General features: G+C 40.1%; 2 protein-coding genes across 7 annotated transcripts in view; both read left to right on the top strand.

Annotated features, from left to right (window-relative positions):
• Nucleotides 1-9,230, top strand: part of arid3a (AT rich interactive domain 3A (BRIGHT-like)) — a 40,051-nt gene extending 30,821 nt beyond the window's left edge. For all 6 annotated transcript variants that reach the window (XM_034531075.1, XM_034531074.1, XM_034531072.1 and 3 more), the window contains exons 6-9: nucleotides 805-1,052; nucleotides 1,518-1,805; nucleotides 2,897-2,986; nucleotides 3,379-9,230. In XM_034531075.1, the coding sequence (XP_034386966.1) occupies nucleotides 805-1,052; nucleotides 1,518-1,805; nucleotides 2,897-2,986; nucleotides 3,379-3,527 (775 nt within the window). In that variant the 3' untranslated portion in view covers nucleotides 3,528-9,230. The remainder of the gene's footprint in view (nucleotides 1-804; nucleotides 1,053-1,517; nucleotides 1,806-2,896; nucleotides 2,987-3,378) is intronic.
• A 503-nt stretch (nucleotides 9,231-9,733) lies between these two features.
• ctdspl3 (CTD (carboxy-terminal domain, RNA polymerase II, polypeptide A) small phosphatase like 3) lies at nucleotides 9,734-15,958 on the top strand. Its single transcript, XM_034531076.1, has 11 exons — nucleotides 9,734-10,013; nucleotides 10,946-11,069; nucleotides 11,168-11,308; nucleotides 11,918-12,026; nucleotides 12,236-12,347; nucleotides 12,874-12,960; nucleotides 13,323-13,385; nucleotides 13,749-13,828; nucleotides 14,386-14,512; nucleotides 14,710-14,805; nucleotides 15,469-15,958. Exons 1-11 carry the CDS (start codon nucleotides 9,912-9,914, stop codon nucleotides 15,532-15,534), a joined length of 1,107 nt encoding a protein of 368 aa, XP_034386967.1. The 5' UTR covers nucleotides 9,734-9,911; the 3' UTR covers nucleotides 15,535-15,958.
• Nucleotides 15,959-16,364: the final 406 nt, after the last annotated feature.

Below are 16,364 nucleotides of genomic sequence, written 5' to 3'. Positions count from 1 at the left end.
TTTTTTAACTGTAATCTTGCTCAGAATAATACAACTAATTTGCGTTTCTATACCTTAATTCATACCCATAATCCTATTGTTTTGCTCAGCTATTTCAAGCATGTGGAGCTGCTGGCTATCAGATGTCAACAACCATTTTGTTCGACCAATTAGCTCTTGTGTTTGAACTCAGTTCCTGTAGTCGGCTCAGATTGCAGTACTTTTTCACTCCTAATTAGCTGCACCGCTTCTATCTCCTCAAGTTATTGTCCATCCCTCAAAAACGTCTTCAAGCCCAATCTGAGACAATTATAATGACATTACATTTATTTAGTTTATTAGAAGGCAATAAGTGCATTCAGCCATGTCAGTACAACAACAAAGCTCATGCAAGTACATCAACTTTAGTAAGTATGCTGAGCTGCTTCAAGTCCTATTTAGAGACGAGTGAACAAGAGTTTTTTAGTTTTTTTCTAACAGATTTAAACAAATTAGTTTTTAGTCTGCAATGTAAGATGTGCAGAGTTTCGTCTGTCCCGATGTCAATGGGGTGCATGTTCCACAGTCGACCCCCTTCGTAATGAGGGAGTAGCACATCGATTGGAACCGTGTTCTAGATTAAAGAAAACTGATTTTGATATGTAAACTCTGCCAAATAGCCCTTTTAAGTAGACGAATCGTTCAGCCCAACCAAAAGAGTTTGAAAGCGTTGCATCTATTTAAGTTTTAGGAAGTAGTTGACATTTTCAGCAGCAGATTAAATCTCAGGACTTCCCTGTGTGGCCAGGCATTCAGTGAAACATAAATTCAATGTAATCCTTTCAGATACATGAAGTACCTGTACCCATATGAATGTGATAAGAGGAGTCTGAGCAACCCCAACGAGCTCCAGGCAGCCATTGACAGTAATCGGCGGGAGGGCCGGCGACAGAGCTTTGGCAGCTCCCTCTTCACCTACTCTCCCAACGGGACGCCCACCATGCTCTCCTCGCCAAAGCTCCCCTCATCCAGTATGGGCCTGATAGTGGGCACCAACGGGGCCTCGCTGACCCCCATCCATAAGATCAAGAAAGGTGAGGTTTCCATATTATGCTGCATTCACATCACATGTGATTCATTGTTGGAGTCAATCTTTGAACCCTTGGATGGAGACTGAATATTGAATACTGATGTTTTTGGTTTTGTCCTCATGTTTGGTTTTGAATTATTGCAACTTACCTGTACCATTTTTAAATGAATATATCAATCCTGAAGATAGTTCCTCTGTGGAGTTAAGGTGTTACCAAATCAGTATATTTACTAATTGAAAAGCAGATGTAGTGAATCGTACTTTTTCAGGAGGAAACTCAATGCTTCATCTAGAAGGAATGGATTTTATGTCCTCCCTGCTGGAAGAGATCAAAACAAAGTATCTCAGACCAGCTGTTTTTCTGTCTGTGTGGTTACAAAGGCGCATCATTTATGTCTTGCCTCTATAACACAGTTGTATTTTAATTAAATTCACTCTTGTCTCCCTCTCTGTGGTGTCCGGCCAACAGAGGATGGAGGCCAGCCGCTGCCGGGGGTCAGTGCGGCTCGCCTGTCGGCTGGGCCCATGGCGGGTCACTCAATGGCTTCTATGCAGGCAGCAGCAGCTCAGACAGCGATGGCGGCTCAGATGGCCGCTCTGGAGCAGCTGAGGGACAAACTAGAGGCCGGCGAGCCACCAGAGAAGAAGATGGCGCTGCCGGCCGAGGAACACCACCGACTGCTGCAGAGAGCGCTGCAACACAACCTGCTGGCCATGACTGCTCAGATACCCATGAATATCCGCATCAATAACCAAGGTACTGAACCCACAGTGGAGTTCCTGATTTATTCAGCTAAAACAAAACAAGTTAGACAGTGAGACATGGTTTTTCACATCAGGAGAAGAAGTCTGTGCCCCTTGTGCATATTATTCCACTATCTAATCAGGTCTAACTTTAGTGAGGTTTTTTTTAGACAGAAGAAGGTTGATTTTGTCACCACATTGATGTGAAATTCAACAGTAATTTCAAAATGTATGATGTATAACTAATGTGTTGATTATTTGGTTCAACAGACATCAATATATGCAAATCATTCACAAAATAATATATTTTTTAACCCTTGTGATTAATGACATGGCCTAAAGGTAACATGTGCGTAGATAACCAAAGAGCCTTCAGGGTGCTGCTTTGAGGAATTTAAAAATCCATACTCATGTATTTAGAATTACAATAATCAATCTACACAAATTATGATCTTCAGAGAGATCTACTTCCAAAGACAGAATTATAAGAATCAGCAATAATGAAACTTAAAGCATATCATTATTACTACATTACATCTGATGTGGGCATTATTGAGAATATTACATTTAATTGTTTACCCCATAATTTACACATGCTAAATTTCACACAAACTCCTTCTTCCTGGCAGTTAGTATGTCTTGAGATACTTTCTTGTCTTCTTACCACAAGCCACAGCTCCCAACAGTGAGGAAGTAACCCTCAGCAGGCCTACATGTTGACCTGTTTAGCTCATAGAGGCAGCATGCATACATATACACAGTACATGTGTGTGTCTGAGTGGAGATTCCCTTCTGCCACCAGACACTTTGATCTTTTAGAACAGTCTGTCTTGGCTGCTATCTATCTGATTCAACTGTTTCTCAGTAATGAAAATACAGGTGACTTCGGAGAAATGATGACCGTTTTTGCAAATTCACACCCAACATTGTTTGTCCTGTGAGAGAGAATGTTGTGTTCTTAAATTGCTCCTTTAGTTCATAGGAATATTAGACAGAAGTCAACTCTGGACTGATGATACAAAAACATATTGTAGTCTTTAAACTTAGCAAGAAAACTACAGTTTTGTTAACACAGCTCTACTTTGGGGTTTGTCTTCCTTATAGACAGCAGGCAGGACTCGGCCCTGAACCTCACCACCAACGGCACAAGCAGCATCAGCATGTCAGTGGAGCTCAACGGAGTGGTGTACACTGGTGAGTGCCCATCTGATCACTTCCCTTCTTCCCAGGAAATAACCACTTTAATGTAATACATAAACAGGAACTCATTAAGTTTTTCAGCATTACTTTTATCATTATTTCACATTTTCCTCGATATTAAGCACGGAGCTACAGTAGAGCCAGGAGGCCATTCACTGAGCAAAGCATAAAGACTGGAAATGGGGAACATCTAGCCTTGTTTAATTTTCGCCTTGTAAAAATAACAGTTTGTGGTTTTAGTTGGAGTGACACAATGTAACTAATTGGTGCTAGCTCTGTATCTTTACTTTGCCTTTAGGCTTTATCTGAAAATCGAGACGAAATTATACATGTATACTTTGTATTCTAACCTTCATTTGTGTGTTTCTTGTTTCTTTCCCTTTCAGGTGTTCTTTTTGCTCAGGCATCAGCCGGGTCGGCTTTGTCCGGTGCGGTCGGGTCGTCCGTTTCCAACAAGACGGTCAGCAGTCGTGTGGCTCCACATCAGCAGCAGCAGCACACACCTACCTCAACCTCTAGCAACCAGTTGTCTTAACAAACCCACAGCCTTTCCCCTTTCTTTCTTTTTTTTTATTTCCACGCTAAGTAAAGCCAAAAATCAACCTCATTTTCTAAATAATCTATGCCAAAAAAAGAAGAACCATACACTGTACAGAAAGACACAAACTAAAACTCAGTTACACTATCTCAGGTTTTCGCTCACCAACCTCACCTCTTTTATTCTTCATAGCCAAAATTATTTCGGATTATAACAAAAAGATTAAATAATATCTCAACTGAGAGCCAGTATATGCTAAACAAATATGTATGCACAACCTGTGAATTATTTATTTATGCATAAATGTACAGAACAAAAGAAGTTAATAACTAGGAAAGGCAATGCACTGTTTACACTCACAAACACAGCTACTGATTGACAGCAATGTTTTATCCTCCAGGGGAGAGATTTTTTCTTTGTTTTATTTTACCTTTTCATTGTTATTATTGTTATTCTCTTTACTATGTTTTATCATTTAAATCTATAATAATCCTCTCACTGCAGGAAAAATATATATATTTAGAATTATATAAAAGAAAATACAAAAAATATGAATTTCCTCTATTTTTAATCCCAACAGCTTTACAGGTATATGTTGTTTTATCAGGGCATATAACAATGTACCGTTGTGACCTCATTCTGTGTAAAACCTTATTCACATGGCAGGCATTTTGGATCTATTTTTGGATGAGCACAGTGCAGGTCTGCGCTCCTGTTATGTACCGACCTACACGTCATACCAGTGCCACAGATTCTCCAGTGAAATGTAAAACAACTGGATCTCAATCTGCAAGAATATTGGTTCTCTGTTTCATACATTTGATCCATTTGATCCATTATTTATTGCTACCAGAGTCTCGGTAATAGAATTAGCTAGAGTGCTTCGCAGCTGCAAGTTCAAGCAGTTGTTGTGGTTTTTCTTCCTGAGACAACTGGCAAAGTCTAAAATCCTCACCTGCTTGTTGACATTAAGCCAGTTCAATGTATATCTGTGCCAATCGTGCAGGTTGTTTGTCAAGCTTATGCTAAAAATGGCTGTTTTGTGAGAGGAATCTTTGTGCAGATGGGAAAATGAACCTTTCTTTGTTTCCCCTCCTCGTTGCACCGCAACATGCCGGCCTTTCTGAGCCTCAGCAGCATCCACACTGACTGTTGCTGTTTGGGGTTCAGATAGTATGTGAATAATAGCCGTTTTCAATTGTTCTCAGGTGTCCGTCTGCTCATCGCTTTGTAGAATATTTTGACAGAGCAATGCTTTTCAACATCCTTTTCTTCGGAAAGATCCATTTTCATGTTTTTTTCTAACTTGGCCTTCTCGTGAAGTGATTGTCTTCGAGACAGATGCATGCCTGTATTTGTAGATAAAGCCCTTCAGTCATCAGGAGCGACTCAGGAAAGCTTTGATTTCCTGACTCTCACATGTATTATCAGGTGTCAGGAGACGCTTTCTAAACTTAAGAAACTTGAAAGTTATTTCAGCTCATATCTGACGTGTTGTTGTTGTGATTCTTTTGTATTATATATTACGGATGCTTTCATGTGTTTATGTTTTTGTTTCAGCTTTGTGTTTTCCATGATTTAGTGCTTCATCTGATCCAAGTGCTTCTTATCCTATGCTGTGACTAGGAACGGGTCACCTCGAGACTGGCTGTCAGGGACATAACAGAGAATGTCTTGTGATCTTTCAACTGTTTTTAGATGTTGCTTAATCTGGGCTTTTGACAATGTGATCTCAGAGGTAATCATAACTGCGGCTGAGCGCTCGCCTGTGTTTTAGTGCTTGTACGGACACTCACTCGAGTTAGATGTTTAAAAAGTGAAGTCAGTCTCAGTGGAGATACCATATCATTAACGTGTAGTTGTGTTTCTGCATTTTGAGAGAGATCAATCATTCAGCGTTTTGAACTTTAACCTGTGTTACCTCTCTGGACTGTTAAAGATTGTTACTCTACCCCCTCTCCCCTCCCCCGTCCCCCCCGTACCCACTCCCCAACCCCACACCAATGCAAAGCAGCCTCATTCCTACTGACGTTAGGAAATAAATCAGGCTTTGTATATGGGTTCTGTTCTAAGGCCTTAACACAGCATGCGATGACCAGAGAGCCAGCAGTACCTTAGTCTAATCAGTTTTTACTGTTCCAGTCAAATATCACCAGATGGCTGTCGCGGCTTTGATTCTGTATTCTCCTCTGTGGGAAATCACCAACAGCTGCTACACAAACACTGGTCACTTTTGAGAAGTACTCTTTCTAAAATGACAGCTAACAACTTCCATTCAAAGACGCATCAAATCATTAATGATGTTTAGTAAAATAGTAAAGGAGGCTGTCCAGCCTCACTTGTTGTTTTACTTTCTACAAAATAAAGTTAGTCAGAGGCTGAATCTCCTTCGTTGAGTTATATCTCAATGTAACAGGGAACCACGCACTGCTGAGGCATTATCAGACCAGCTCAATGCATGACAAACTGCGCCACCTACAGGCAAGAAAGGTAACAGTTTTGACTTGTGTTGATGTCACCACCTGCAGGCAGTGAGAGCTACTACTGCTTCCCTTTTAGGTCTTCATAGTTGCGGTTTTCTTTGTGTGTTGTTGTCGGTTACCTTTTTTCAATATCCCGAAGCTTGTCGATAATGTTGATCAGTCAACTTGCTTGTTTAGCTGCTTTTAAAATGATAAATACAACACCTCAAACACTCTGATAAAGCTGTGACAAAGGGGACACAAATTGCCTATAGGTGGCACTAGTGTCACCACAACAGCAACATATATTACTTCCCTGACCTAAAGGTGGCACAGGGTGGCTGCTGCTGGCTCTATAGCTGGACACAGTTTGAACGAGATCATGACTAAGCAGCAAGGCAAGACGGTCCGGTTTCCCTTCATAACCTCTGCATTTTCTCACTGGGTATCAGTCTGAAGCGTTGGCATTGACCGCCTACGTGTAACTCAACCAATGAAATAGTTGATGTGTCTGAAAAACGGCTGCTCTTTAAATGGTGTTTACAGCAATGGTTCTATGTTATGCTAATGTTTAGAGGCCATAATTAGGACAAAAAGACCAAAGGTGAAAGTTAAATTTAGATTTTAGGGTCATCTTTCTCCTAGATTCCTCAAGATACTCACTCTCTCTCTCCCCGTGAGTAGCAGATGTCACAGTTGTAATGGCTGACAATCAAATAGAGAAATGCTGTGGCTGAAAGCATTAGTTTGGGGGGAGGGCTGCTGGAGGAAACACAATTAAATCAATACTGATCTAAAGGATCAGCATTGCTTTTTTGGAGTTGACCCTATGACCTTTTGGCCCCTCAGGCAACATTCAAGCACCTGCCCCTTTCAATGGATCCATGTTTATCGTACATATCCATCGACCGGCTTTGTGAGATATTTGCATTTGAACAGTGGAGGTACTGCCGCTCTCTTGCTCTCTCTTCAGGGAAGGTTTTTAATTGCGTGGTAGCGACAATTAGAAGACGTTATGACAACATAAGTATACCTCAAAACACTCATTGAGGTTGAAGAACTAATAAAGCAGATTGCTTTGCTTCAGCCGCAACATTATTATTGTTCAAGCAGGAAAACATCATCAAAATGTTGCTGATGCAGGTTCATAAAGATTTTGAGTATGACAGAGATTGTAATGACCACAGACAATCAGATATCACATGTGTTTAAGGGGAAACCAGGGATCATTGAGGGTTTTTGTTCAAGCTTCAATGTCTTCACTAGGAGCGCCCCTCAGTGGAAGGTTTTTGTTATGACGCACAATCAGTTCAGATTCCCTAAATGGAGATGCAAACAGGTCTGAGCTATGACTGCAAACAAATGAACTTTCAGTGTTTGTTTCCCTTTTAGTGTTTCGAGAGTGTGTTCCTTGTTCATCTTAAGATCATCATGGGACATTAAAATTCTCCACTGAACATTTCTTTGTAGCTGTGGTCGGGCAGGTTCCTCCATGTTTAAGGAAATATTGGAGCAATGGTAGCTGTGAAAACTGCATTAGTCTTAACTCTGTATGAAACCAGAGGATGTTCTGAGTTTTGAAAAGAGTTTCTAGCAGGTTTTTGGTTCAGACAGGTATGAATGCATCTGAATGCTACCAGCTGCTTTTTATGTGTCTGTAGCCGCTTATTTTTATGACGAGATAGACGAGTTATCTCTGGGTGTTTTTTTCTGTCAAAGTTACATTAATGTTGTGTGGTAATGCAGGTTTTTTTTTTTTTTCTTGGTTTGATTTCTAAAGTATGCTTGTTTGGTGCATTCATGTGCTGTTGTACAGATCGGAAAACAATGACTCAGCTGGACTCATTTTCTTCAAATTCTTAATGCATTTTGTTTGTCTTGGAGTTGGATTTCCTGACAAGGAAGTAAGGAAAATGTAGTGATTTTCATGGGCTGACTCCCAATCAGCACAAACCCTCAGAGTGTCTTGTGGTTGGCCTGCTTGCTATGTGCTATAACATTAAAATGTTTACCTTGAAATACTGCCGTAGCTAAAGAACCACTTGAAACCTTACTAGATCCAGAGTGTCTTTCTTGGAAAATTGACTGACTCCTGTTCACATGTTGCTGTCATGGAAATTCTTTACCATTTACGGGTTACAGTGCATGTGGGGTTTAGGGGCTTTCGACTGAACTTCACCACTGACTTTCCCTCCATCAGGAGGACTGTGGACAAAGAAAATGAGAATTAACAAGATGCCTTCTGCTGTGACAATTGTTGTATGAATTAATATGTATTACAAAGATGCATTAAATAGAATATTTCTGAAATATGGCTGTTAAGGGCTATGAATTATATCATGTTCATGTTGTTTTTTTGCTCCTTCTTTGCTTTTTCAAAAAGGTATGCTGTAGCAACCCCTGCACACAGAGATTACATTAAGAGCTGATTCATTAATATAGCGATAATGATGAGGATTATTTTATGGATGCATGTGAAGTGTGTGTTGACTTCATGTGTCTTCAAGTTAACTTCAGAATGGAAACAAGGCTCTTGGCTCTTACAAGTTCTCAGGGAAATCTACCTCTACCTCCAGTTTGACATATTTAACCAAGTTGAAGTTACAGTTTAGTGGGTACACAAAGAGGCCGTGAGAGTTGGCACCAGGGTCTGACATTAACTCCAACATACCAGTATTGGTTAGTGCTTAAGATTAGTTACAATCATGTGAGCTTGTATTGAATTGAAAGTATGTTGGCGTATTTATATTATTATCTCGACTGGAAAGAAATACAAATATTCTGAGCAGACATATTTATCACCCTGGTAAGTAAGTGACGGAGAGGTTTATTTTGGACTCTGGGGTGTCTTTCTTCCTCTCTCTATTTCTCTCTCTGTGTACAGGTTTATTTGAGCATCAACAATAGGGAACCTCCAGCTCCACAGCTACTACTACAACAAGTGCTGCTTCTAGTACCGCTGTTGGTACTATGAGTGGTGTTTCAGTCTTTTTATTATTATTAATGTGTGCTTATTCCTCCTTTTTTCTAAAAAAAAGAATACTTTTTTTTTTAATGAATGGGGTGTCTACCAGTAACAACAGTAACAGTAAAGTGGCGGCAGGAAATGCAACTGTTTTTGTTTTCTTTGTTTTTGAAGGGTGAAGAGCTATTCTTGTCTATTTACTCAATATGTGTTTGTGTGAATACTTTTATTTTGAATCTGAAATTAATAAAATATCACCTTTCTTAAATGTTACCAGAGTTTTTGATGTATCCTAAAATAAGTTATATGAAATATGTTCCATCCTTTTTAGTGGGAAAGCTCAGTCCTTATTTAAAATGTGTTCATTATATTGATGCTTGCACCAAAAAGTATTTACACATTATATTAAATTTTGTATTGAGTAAATCTACTGAATACCTTTTCTACCGCTGTAAAATGAAGCCTTGGTTGATATAAGCCAACACTTCTTCAATTCCTACTTTTGGTTAGTGCAGTACAAAGTTATGTTTATAATGACAAAAGTCCTTTTTTTTGTCAAATAATAATTTTTTGATCTCAGATTTTCTCTCGCATGTTAATCTATTTATTCATTTAAAGAGATTTTCATTGTAAATTTGCGTTTGAAAACAAAGTTCATGTGTCGCTGTTAACCTGCAACGTGACTCGCGTCTCACCTTGACGCTGGGTCTTTCTGAAGCACCGCCCAACAATAGTGTCTGCGGTTCTAAACCTATCGCACCCCGGCAGATTTAAATGATTCGAGAAAATACATTGGTAAGGGGGGCGGAGCTAAACAAACTGGTCTCCTGAAGCGGGCCTAGCAGAGTTAAACAAAACAAACGGACCAAAGCACAAGATTGAGATGAATTAACTTCATCACAGTGGAGTGGAGTGTGTGTCGATGGTTTCATAGATCACACGTGAAAAGGAAAAATGAGACTTAGGTCTCAAAAAGCCGTTAACGTCACACCTAGCGTGGAGACGCCGCGGACCAACCGTCGACTGTCCAACAAAGCGACGCCGAGAGAAACTAAGGTAACTAAAGCACCATTCGTTTCCCAATCGGGAACACACCTGAAAGAAACCAGTAGTGTCAGTACTCTTATGATCTGGACGTTTAAACAACACGTTGACGTCAGACTGCGGTGCTAACTAACAGTTAGCTAGGTAGCAGCATCTGCACAATAGGTGGCTTTCCCCCTGCTTGCTTCACTGTGTTCCCTAGTTAACTGATTGTCCTCTTGTCTCATTCTTGGTCTAGTAGCTAGTTGCATTATCTCGAAACTGCTAACGCTACGTTACGTAGCTAGCTAGTTAAGTGTTACGTTAGCTACCATGAGAAGGGCCAAAGTTAAGATGTTGTCAGTGTCTTGGTTTAACCAAGTTATACACTAACCTAATGGAGTAAAGACCAATTGAGCAGAGAAGGAAGCCGCTCTCCCTCTGTGTGTGTATGTGCTGTTATCTGTGCTTTGTAGACATAGCCGCACGTGCTTAGGTACACATCGTGCGGCGGGCACAGCTGATCCTGCACAGTCCTAACCCTTCGTTTCCCCCTAAAGTGAACACCGCTAGCACTGTTGGCTAACTTGAGAGCGGTTGAGAGGCCATCGAAATTCTCACAATCTCGGATCTTTCTCCTCTTTATCAATGCAACTGTCTACAGAATGTAGTGGACAAACGTATTCAACACTTTGCAATACACCCTTAGGTTACTTTGTGTAGCTTTTCTAGCTTCTTTAAAGACAATCGTGGTATTTTAGGAGTATGTTTTCCACTTCAGTTACACAGATATTTGGATGCATTTCCGAAGCAAATCTTGCCAATGTAGGGAAACAATAACACATCTTTGGGCATTGCTTTGGGAAGTTGACGTGGTGGGTGGTATTTTGGTCCTAATTTATCTTGACGATGGCACTTCTAGTTTTCATCATTGACTTAAAAAAAAAAACATGTTTACTTTGTAGGATAATGAGACCTTGGATAGTGGCTCCCACCACTCAGATGACGAAATTCCCATAATGACACGGCGACCAATGCCCCGTAGCCGGCCAAGGAAGAGAGCCATCGCTGTTGATGACAGAGAAACTGGTATGTTTTTAATATACGATTTTTCATGAATATGAATTCCTCAAAATGTCCACTGCTCTTAAAAATACACATCTGACTGATTGCTTCTTGTGGTCTAGATATGGCATTCAAGACTCCGATCAGGTCCAGCATGCGTCATGAGCGAATACTGTCAGAGATCGACCCAGTATCTCCTCGCAATACAACAGCCAGAAACATCTACTTGCCCATCGTGCGTTTCCTCACACCCACCAAAGAGAGTGAGTACAGCTATTGTCACTGCAATTCTCTGTTCTACTTAGGGACTGTAGTGCCTTAATCAGACTGAACTTGCATGAATGCAAGACCTCAAAAAGTCATCAACGGTTCCACCAAATATGTTTTGTGGGAGAATAAAAATGTTCTTGTGACCATCACTGCTTTACCATTCACTTAAAGAAAATCTATTTATTTTCTTCTGACGGAAGTGTCTGGTTAAGTAAACTCACTTACTAACCATGGTATAAATGTACCAGCGTGTTTGTTTTGATGGCTTGTGGTAAATTCCCCCCCTGGGTGCATCAAATAGAAAGAACATTGTGAGCCCATTGAACTGCTCAGCAGCCATTGATGTCATGAGCTCACACAATTTATCTTCCACTTTGGTCATTCCTTTGATAATATTGTGTTTTGACAATTAATAAGGCATTCATTAACACATAGTACAGACAGGAACTACGTACTCAAGACCATCTCGTCATTTAGATAATGTGTAGTTTATCAAATATGGCAAACATATGCTGAAAGTAATACATGTTCCTGGTTTCTCAAAGACAAACAGACATGTCTTGCTTACAGTTTGTACACTTTGTTGTTGTTGTTTTGTCCAGATGTGAAGTGTGCTGGAAACAATGTGTTGATGAGCCCAGAACAAGGCATGTTTGGTTTTGGCTCCATTGACCTTCTGGCTGCAGAAGAGGAGGATGATATCTTCAATCCGTAAGTATAAAGCCTCTTTCAGAAGTATACCCTTTTTACGTTGATTTCATGGTGATTTAACAATCCTACACCCTTACAAGATAATATCTTGAAAATACTTTTTCATATCCAGGAAGTTAACGGAGACTATTACTTTTAAAATAATAAGTGTTGCTCTTTCAATTAATGTTGTTTGTGATTCTTTCTAAGAGCATTATTTCCTTTTCCAGCTTCACGTTCATCAAGAACATACCGTCGCAGTCTCAGCATTCCCAACCCCAACTCATAGATATTCCCCCCAAGACTAGGAGCACCCCGGAGGCCACGCTGGTGGTCGACCTGGTGAGTTTATTCCTCTGGAGCATTTGCTCTCACCCATGGGCACAATCACATTTAGATACAGTAAAGGCCATATATATTTGGACTGACACCATTTTTCTAATTTAAATGTTCAGCTTTAATTCACTGGGTATAACTGTAACATTTTTTTCACATTAACCGTTTAGCAATTAAAGCACTTTTCACAAAATCCCCCCCATTTTCAGAGGCAAAAGTGATTGAACAATTAATTGTCTGACGGTTTTTATGGCCTATTTTGATTATGTCGCCGATGTATCCAAATAAAGGCTTTACTGGTTTACCGCAGGCTCTGTGCTCTGATGTCTCGATAGCGTTTTCATATGATGATTTGGAAGATAGCTTGGTCTCACGCATGCGTGTAATAGGAAGAGTTTAGCCCCAACCAATATAAGGACCAATAATCTGGTGTTTCATAATTTAGCACCGACGCCCGTTTAATACTTGGTTTGGGTACTCATTCCTAGTCTTGGGTTTTAATACTGAGTCACTTTTATCCACGTCCTTCTAGGAGGAGACCCTGATGTTCAGCTCTCTGAATGTGATTGAGGAAGCAGAGTACACTTTCCACACAACTTTCCAGGACCATCAGTACAAGGTGACCACTCACTGCACGTTTCTGTATCTGTATCTCAAGCACACTAAAAAAAGAGTGAAAAGATGATTGGCTGACTCCTTGCATTTGTCCTCTTCAGTGAGGGATGGCAGGAGTTATGAGGAAATCTAGTCTCAATGTGGCGAAATACCAGAACTGACAATAACACTCACCACCATGTTGTCTCTTATTTCAGTCAGTGATTAAAAGTGGATTAGCACATTAACATCCAACTGTTTATGTTTGAGTGAATTGCAAGTAAATATTTATTTTCCGTTGACTGTTTTAGTTAATTGAATAGGAAGTGAATATGTATAAACTTGTTACTTTATTCTGTTATCCTCTTTCCTGCCCCTCATCAACAGGTCTATATGATCCTACGGCCACATGTCAAAGAGTTTCTGCAGTCCATGGCAAAAATCTATGAGGTATAGTTTGAGTTAATCTGATATCAAATGTAATTATCTGGTCATTTAACGATGCATTTGGCTAGTTCCATCTACAGTTTTGTTTATATATAGTGACTTTAATGTTTAATAGTGACTCGCCTTATATTAATATTTTTTGTTCACATTGGTGAAGGAAAAAAATAGAATATATGACTCATAAAAATGTGATGTAGAAAAAAATATATATTTTATTCTAAGCCATATTGCCATGCCCTATTTATTTCCCCTTTTAATTTATTTTCATCTGATCCAATATATGTCAACCTTTCTATATGAAAACTAAATGTGTTTTTGTGGAGTTGTGTGGAATCGGTTCCAGCTGCTGTTTGTGTTCTATTCCAGCTGTTTGTTTACACATGTGCAAAGAAGGAATACGCTGAGAAGATACTAAACATCCTGGACCCCCAGAGAAAGCTGTTTCGGTATGTCTCAAAAGGATCTGCTTCCACTTGTGTTTCATAAACTCTTTGCTCCACCGCAGAGACGTGCACTCTTGTCAGGCTCAGCTAGCGAGTGTTAGCCTGCTGCTGACCCGTCTGTGACCAGCACACTGACCTCCTGACGCTGCTCAGCAATGTTACATGGGCTGTTGGTGGCCGTACCATCAGTCGGCCACTCTAATGTTCGACAGTGTGAGGGATTTAGCTGACTGTTAACCAACGTGAATTATAATAGTGAGGATATTAGGGAGTAGTGTTCCTTTTGCCTTCAAGTTGTTAATGTCACATAGACGGGATGTAAAAGTGAACAGATAATCGACAGTAAACGGATATAATTCAACATGATATCCAGAAAAAGCGGTCAGTGTGTGCAACATCCCCACACTGAAAATGTGTACTGTGTACAATCGGCATGCTGCATGTATCATGAAATATTCCTTCAACTTTGCTTCTCATTCATGTTCAATTCATCAAATGACTGCTTGCTTCACAGAAACGGGTGTAAACTGTGTTTAACATGTGGATGACGTCTCTTATAGACATCGCCTGTATCAGGACGACTGCGCCTGCGTCCTCGGCCACTACATCAAAGATCTCAGCATTCTCGGGAGGGATGCCGCCAAGACTGTTGTCCTGGACAACGCACCCCACACATACCCGTACCATGTAAGCACTGGGGTTTATCTTTCATCAGACTCATCTTTTAATAACATCAAAGATATTATTGATGTTCAGTTTGCTTTCTTTTGTCCGACTTGGAAGAGAAATTCCTTTTATCAGACGATGGTATTGTCTTGCCGTTGCGACTACACTGAGAAGAATTACAATGCCGTATATATATTTAAGTCTTTGGTGTCTTGCAGCTGATGAACACAATTCCCATCAAGAGCTGGTCCGGAGAGTCGGAGGACCGAGAACTCCAGAAGCTCGTCCCCTACATGGAGAAGCTGTCTGCAGCGGTATGTCTGTCATTTGATCAGCTCCTATGATTATTACATGCAAGTATTAGATTGTAGATAGCTGCCTCTGTCTGTATTTCATTTTGTTTTTTATGAGAACATTTGGAGCCGCCAAAGTTAGATATTTGGGGATTTAAGTAAAGTTATTTAATTATTAAAAGCTGAACATTTAGGGATTCACTTATCTGATACTCTGGATTGGGTATGTGACTGACTCGTATTAAAAATGTTATTTCAGTGGTAACTGTACTACTTGCCTTCACTCAGCCACAGCGAGAAAACAAGTTTACAGATCATAAGAGCCATCAATTATTCAAATAATTGTTGCAGCTCCAACATATGGGCAAAGCCATTAATTTAGAAAATCTGTATAATAATGGATAATTAAAGTAATTGTTAGCTGCAGCCCTCCAGATTTAACATTTGGGAGAAAGACGGCACTGGTATCAGATGGGTAATCATATTAGAAATACGTGGAAGTGTTTCCTTGTAACGTTGGCTTTGTTTCAGGACTGTAGTTTGAAGTGTGAACCAGATTGTTTTTGTATATGAGTTTTATTCTTCAGTGCATTATGTACGGCTGCTTATCGGCTGCAGCATCTGCTGTCTTTCCTCCTCCGGTTTCATCATTCAGTTCCAATGTCTCCTGTGGTGCTTTTTCAGGAGGATTTTCGGGAGGTGCTGAAAAAGAGAAAGGACCACTTCCACCGGCTGCTGTCAGAGGACTAACCGGACTCTTCCCCGCCCCCCCAAACCCTCCCTCACGTTAACTACTTTGACTTTAACGGCTCATGTTTGCTTTCTTTATGCTTTGGCCAAAAGCAGAATCGGTAGGAACTAGCTAACCGTTTGTGGCGGACCTGCTCTCCCTCCTTTCTCCTCCCTGATGAATTCAAAAGGCGGCACATCGGTATTTCAAACATTCTGCTGGTCGTTCGTCACCAAAACCCGGTTTCTCCTCAATCCACAGGGCAATATCTGCTGCCCAGGCTTTGTTTATATTTTTACAAGACAAAACTTGAAATATGATGTTAATAGTCGTGATTTTTTTTATTTATTGATTATATTGCTAATTAACTGTTATCTCTGTATATTTTAGATATGAGTTATTTTGTATGCAATGAAATCATCGATAATAAATCGGAAAAATAAAGCACTTCTGTCACTCTTGTCTTTCTTTCGCATATAATCTGTTTCAGTTTAGTGAAATACTATTTGATTGAATACTAGATCTAAGTTTCTCAACATGTGAGGTGAGCAGTTTGTCATGAAAGCTACATCAGAGTGATGTAAAGGAGGAAGATGCTAAAGTGCACGGCTGTGGATATTGTCACAAGACTGCCTGCTGGTGTGTTTCAATAAGGTCAGGTATTGTGGTTTATCTTTTGGACAGCTTCTCTGAGTTTTAAATGGTGTTTCTGTGGTGTAGTGGTTTTATTTTACTAAAATGTTGAGCAAATAAAACGTCACTTCCTGGGCAGCAGGAAACTCACCAGTGTGTTGGTTCAGAGAAGCAAATGGAAAAGATGTGTTGAATAAGTGTGATCTCTTTCAGAGAT

Source organism: Cyclopterus lumpus, chromosome 4 (assembly GCF_009769545.1).
Source record: "Cyclopterus lumpus isolate fCycLum1 chromosome 4, fCycLum1.pri, whole genome shotgun sequence".
Taxonomy (NCBI): domain Eukaryota; kingdom Metazoa; phylum Chordata; class Actinopteri; order Perciformes; family Cyclopteridae; genus Cyclopterus; species Cyclopterus lumpus.
Note: the sequence above shows the minus strand (reverse complement) of the source record. Positions and strands in the feature narration are given on the sequence as shown.

Coding starts and splice junctions, on each gene's coding strand:
- ctdspl3 (XM_034531076.1), top strand. CDS start 9,912: ATGAGACTTAGGTCTCAAAAAGCCGTTAACGTCACACCTAGCGTGGAG. Junction 11,070..11,167: donor TGTTGATGACAGAGAAACTG/GTATGTTTTTAA, acceptor CTTGTGGTCTAG/ATATGGCATTCAAGACTCCG. Junction 14,806..15,468: donor TGGAGAAGCTGTCTGCAGCG/GTATGTCTGTCA, acceptor GTGCTTTTTCAG/GAGGATTTTCGGGAGGTGCT.